Below are 5,689 nucleotides of genomic sequence, written 5' to 3' on the forward strand. Positions count from 1 at the left end.
TGAGAGTTTATACACAGTCAAAGTAAATACTGTAGTCAGAGGTCACGGGGCTAGATTTTGAAAAGTCCTACAGAAAGAAGAGATCTCAGAAAAGCAAATATAAATAACATTAACGTCAAGAAAAGTAATTCTGATTGCTATATTCTTTATCTGCCGTGACTAGGCAGAAGAAAATCTATGATAACAATTTTGCCTTTAAGGTCATTTTCTTTTTCCTTTTATTTCTTCTATTTATTTATAAATTGATTGATTGATTGATTGATTTTAACAGTCTCTGTACTAATTTTCCTCACAGAATGACTAAGAGAAATGTGACCCTTGTGCACCATTTGTAGTTAATTCATTAGGTCAACTCTAACCACTAAGCCCCTTCTCAGGCTATTTCTATTAGTGATAAGGAGCGATTGACCTTCAAAGACTGAAGCCAGGTAGATGAGCCTATTCCACAAGGTCTCTTGGCTCCACCCTTGTTAAGTGAAATCTGCCAGGTGTGGATCATTTGACCTTTGCTCTATAGGAAGCATGAGGAGTGGTGGGGAATTGCCTCCCCAGGGGAGTTGGAGGCTTGTGTTATTTAGGGTGTGTTTCTATTGTGGTGCAATGGACCCAGTGTTCCCCATAGTCTGCTTTTCCTTCATGTTTTCTACCATCTCTGTGAAATAGTTTTAGTGACTCTAGGAGCTAGCTATGTTGGTGGTGCCTTCTCAGTGCAGTAAAACCCTGGTGGTACGACTTCACTGTGAAGTAGTTGGGAAGTGACTCAAGCTCAGAAGCTGGCAGGTAAGTGTTCCTGGGTTCTACAGTTGTTTGATGTTGAGGAGTTTGAGTACTTCCTTCACCTTGTCTGTTTTCAGTTAAATTACTTTCGTGGGTTCTGAGCTCCCTTTCCAGCCCTTAAAAATAAAATAAAATAATAATAAAAAAGACAAACTCAGAAGCTCAAGTGTTTACAGGTCAGCCTGACTTTGAAGAATGTTCTTAAGTATTTGTTAAGATGGAACAACAGACTGTGTGAAAAAGGTGCCTTAATGTGAACTCAGATGATGTCTTGTGGTAAGTAGAAACAGATCTGGATAGATACTGGTGGCATTAGTGTTACTTTCACTAAGTGGAAATTGTGAGAATGTTCTGTTCCTACAGAAAATAATGTTCTCACTATAGGCAAGTCAAAAGCAGTGGGAAGGAAGCCTGTCCTCTTCCCTACAGGCCTGTGTCTCGGCTGTGGAGAAACTTTCGGAAGAGGTCCACCAACTTAAAGAGAACTGATCTTCCTCCCCACCTGTACAAACCAATGTCTCAGCTCTCAGGGTTAAGCGTTCTTCTGTGCTAAGAAGATGACAGAGTGTGTAGAGGCTACCCGAGAAACTCCCCTGAAGAACACTACTGCTGCCGAGAAGAACCTGCACCTTGTAGTTTGCCGCAACCGAACTGACAAGCGAGGCAGAGAGTGAAACGGTGGGGAACTGTGTGGCCAGGTAAGGAACTCCGGAAAATGAGCCCTAGCCACTTTTTGCGATACATAGTAATAGGTGTGATTGTTTTCACTGTTCCTGGGTCTGCGTACCCTCATAAACCTTTTACATGGAGCCTAATTAGATGGGAAGATCAAAATGTTGTGCAGCAGATAACTACTGCTGGGGGCTCTAGCTTTAAGGTCTCACTGTGTGACCTTGTGACATGGGGCAAAAACATAGCAAACGTGTTCTGGTCAATTAAGCTTCTATATGTGCCCAAGTTCTAACCTGGGAAAGCCATATTGTAATTATCCAAATGAATACTTTTGTGCTTATTGGGATTGTGAGACTATCGCCACAGACTGGAATCCTGGAGCTGGAGCAGATAAATAAGGTGGGGCACGGGCCACCATGAAGGTGGGGCACGGGCCACCAGGATGTAACTATAAGGGCGAACTACGGCACTACACCACCCTCCATGGCGGAGATCTACAGTACTCCAGGTCAGACTGCAAATTCACATACATCAATGTAACCCAACCGGGGGATCAAAGATGGACCTTGGGACTACGTTGGGGAATCAGGTTTCATGAATCTGGAGCTGATAGGGGAGGGATAATGTATATAAAGAAAGAAGAGGCTAAGAACCCCCAAAGGGTGGGACCAAACCAAGAATTGTCAGGGAGTATTTTAAGGATTCAACCTACACAAGCTTTTGAAATACAAACTGCTAATAGCCCAAAACCACTAAAGGCTATTAATAAATCAGTGGGTCAAAAATATGAAATTAAAAGTGAAGGGACGACTGAGAATAACATGTGGAGAATCATTGATGCTAGTTATTACTTATTGAATCAAACAAATCCAAAAGTACCTAGACCTTGCTGGTTATGTCTTGATATAAGGCTTCCATATTACAACGCTGTTGGGGATCTGGGAAAGGCCACCCATTCAAGTAACACCAACCCTCCACAATGCAGTTGGGGAAGGGATGTGGGAATAACATTGACGGAAGTAACTGGGAATGGCAGGTGTGTAGGTATGATCCCTAGTGAGAAGCTCCATCTATGCGGTATTATGGAGAAGATTACACCAGGAGGTAAAGAAAAATGGTTAATACCCGCAAATAACGCTAGATGGGTCTGCTCATCGATGGGTGTTACCCCTTGTTTATCACTTGAACTCTTTAATGTATCTCAAGATTTCTGTATACAGGTGATAATTGTACCAAGAATTCTATACCATTCTGAGGAGTATGTATATACACGGCACACGGTAGCAGAGTACCATCTAACAAAAAGAGAACCAATCACGGCTGTAACATTGGCAACGTTGATAATTCTGGGAGGTACCGGGGTGGGCACTGGAGTTGTCTCTCTGGTCAGACAAAGCCAGGAGTTCACCTCCCTACACGTGGCTGTAGGTGAAGACTTGAGTTGAACAGTCGATTACTGCCCTGGAAAAATTGGTACAGTCACTATCAGAAGTTGTTTTGCAAAATCGTAGAGGACTAGATCTGATGTTTTTACAACACGGTGGATTATGTGCCACATTGAAAGAAGAATGCTGTGTATATGCAGACCATGCTGGAGTAGTGAGGGATACAATGATGAAGCTCAGAGAAGGATTGGAAAAGAGGAAATGAGAAACCGAAGCCAGGCAGAATTGGTACGAATCTTGGTTTAATTATTCACCTTGGCTTACAGCTTTGCTGTCAACAATAGCAGGATCTTTGTTGTTATTAGTGTTAGGGCTAACCTTTGGACCATGTGTTTTTAACCGAGTAATCGCGATTGTAAAAAGCCATTTAGAGGCAGCGCATTTGATGCATATCTGTGCTAAATATGAACCCATAACTACGGATGAGGATGCTGAAACTGCTGAAACATTAATGCTCAGTAGTCAGGCATACCAGGAATTAATGAACAAAATAACTAACTAAAAGAAAAAGGAGGGATTGTGGTGTATGAAGCATGTTTGTTCATTATTTCCCATGGCTATATTAAGAAGGAACAAAGGGAGTCACCCAGGTGGCGGCAAGAACCTTGAGGCACCCTGCCTGTTGCTGTCTCGGACAGAAGATTGAGAGAACTTTGTGTAAACAATGTAATTGCAAAAACGATAACCCACTGCCCTATCTTAAGACAAACCAACATGACAAATTAAGGAGGGGAAAACACCACATACCAATACCAGAGGAAGACTACTGCCTTCATCCGTGCGACCACCAGAGGGACTGGAGACGACCCCCTAGCAACAGTCGACACAGTCGCAGTACCAGGAAGGGGGGCTACGTAACCCCGGAAGAACCTTGTGATAAAAGGGTACTACGAAAGGGGGGGGGGGGGGGGGGGCGCATGCTGTTTGGAGGAGCATGGACTCCCTGGCCGCCCAGCGCTGTTTTGCTTGCTGATCGCTTACTCAATAAACTAATTCTTTCTGGCTAAAGGAGTAATGTATAACAGGACTGCAGGACCATCTCCTATCAAGGGTGTGCCGCACAGGTCTTCTTTTTAGTCTTCTTCATTGGAGCAGAATGTTCCCTTCTCACCGTCCTGTCCTACGACCGCTACACTGCCATCTGCAAGCCCCTGCACTACGGGAGCGTCGTGGGCAGCAGAGCTTGTGCCCAGATGGCAGCAGCTGCCTGGGGCAGTGGCTTTCTCGATGCTGTCCTGCACACGGCCAATACCTTTTCCCTGCCCCTCTGCCAAGGCAATGCTGTGGACCAGTTCTTCTGTGAAATCCCCCAGATCCTCAAGCTCTCCTGCTCAGATGCCTACCTCAGGGAAGTCGAGGCACTTGTTTTTAGTGTTTCTTTAGTCTTTGGTTTTTTTGTTTTCATTGTGTTGTCCTATATTCAGATCTTCAGGGCGGTGCTGAGGATGCCCTCTGAGCAGGGCCTGCACAAAGCCTTTTCCACGTGCCTCCCTCACCTGGCCGTGGTCTCCCTGTTTATCAGCACTGCCATGTTTGCCTACCTGCAGCCCCCCTCCATCTCTTCCCCATCCCTGGACCTGCTGGTGGTGTCATTTCTGTACTCGCTGGTGCCTCCAGCAGTGAACCCCCTCATCTACAGCATGAGGAACCAGGAGATCAAGGATGCCCTGAGGAAATTGATGACTAGATGTTTTTTGGAAGCAATGAATTTCCATTCTACCTCTGGAGATGACTAATAATGTCAATGACTACAAAAACAACTAATATTATATATATATAATTTTTTGTGTGTGTGTTTGTGTATTTATGAATGTTTTCATTATAGGACATTGTTTAAATGCGGCTGAAGTTGCCCATTAAAATGATATGATTCATCTCATTTCTTCTACAGTATGTACCTGTCGAGTGTAGCTCAGATTCTGTACACGAGGAGAACCGTCTCTCTGTGAACATAAACAAAGTGAAGGAGCCTGCACTGCCTTCCTTGTGTGACGTCCTTCCTGTGAGAGCTGCTCTGGCTCTGCAGGGGCAGTGCCATGTGCAGGGCTGCAGAGGAAAAGAGTCCCATCCCAGCAGCACGGCCAGGGAGCACCAGCGCTTGGGGCATGCCGAGCTGCTCTCTTGCCACTGCCCCCCTCTGGTGCTGAGCCCTGCTGGTGGGGTCAGGCCCGGCTGCTCCTGTAGCTTGGTGCCAGTGCTGCTGTGGGGCTGTGCTGGGACTGCAGCCAGGGACAGGCAGTGGGCACGGCAGTGGCACAGCCGGCCTGCGCTGCAGCACTTCCCTCCTAAGGGGGGAGCTCCTCCAAGGTGGACTCACCACAGCTCAAGGGCTCAGTCTGCTATGAGCAGGCAGAGGAGAGCTCTGCAGCCCCAGGGCACTCAGCAGCCCCAGCCAAGGAGCCTGGCGAGTGATTTCACTGCAAGGTCCCTCCTGCCCTAGCACCTTCCTGAACTGGCACGGCACTGGCTCCTGTGTGTCAGAGAGGCTGGGAGCCCAGGAGCTGTGCCATGGGCTGGAAGGATCACAACCAGATCTCTTCTACATGGGCAGATTCTGGCCCAAAGAGGGGGTGTTTTGTAGGTGTGGTATTATGAGGGCAGTGGTGCCTTAGAAGCTCCAAGTCCAGTAGGAAGCTAATGGCTGTTAAATGGCCTGTGAGGTGACTTCTTTCTGAAGCAGCTGACAGGTCATCCCTTGACTCCTGGCTGGGATCTGTGCCTTTAGGCTCACATCTGCTGGTCTCCATGATGGGACACCAGATGCATCTGCTCTGCACACAGTTTGTGAGATCCTC

General features: G+C 46.5%; 1 protein-coding gene across 1 annotated transcript; it reads left to right on the forward strand.

Annotated features, from left to right (window-relative positions):
- Positions 1-3,925: 3,925 nt before the first annotated feature.
- LOC310890553 (olfactory receptor 14C36-like) lies at positions 3,926-4,770 on the forward strand (the record flags this gene model as incomplete). Its single annotated transcript, XM_083852879.1, has 1 exon — positions 3,926-4,770. A coding segment is annotated over one exon (705 nt), but the record flags the coding sequence as incomplete, so codon positions are not given.
- Between the last annotated feature and the right edge of the window lie 919 nt (positions 4,771-5,689).

This window comes from Anser anser (assembly GCF_964211835.1).
Source record: "Anser anser genome assembly, contig: HAP1_SCAFFOLD_32, whole genome shotgun sequence".
In the NCBI taxonomy this organism is placed as follows: domain Eukaryota; kingdom Metazoa; phylum Chordata; class Aves; order Anseriformes; family Anatidae; genus Anser; species Anser anser.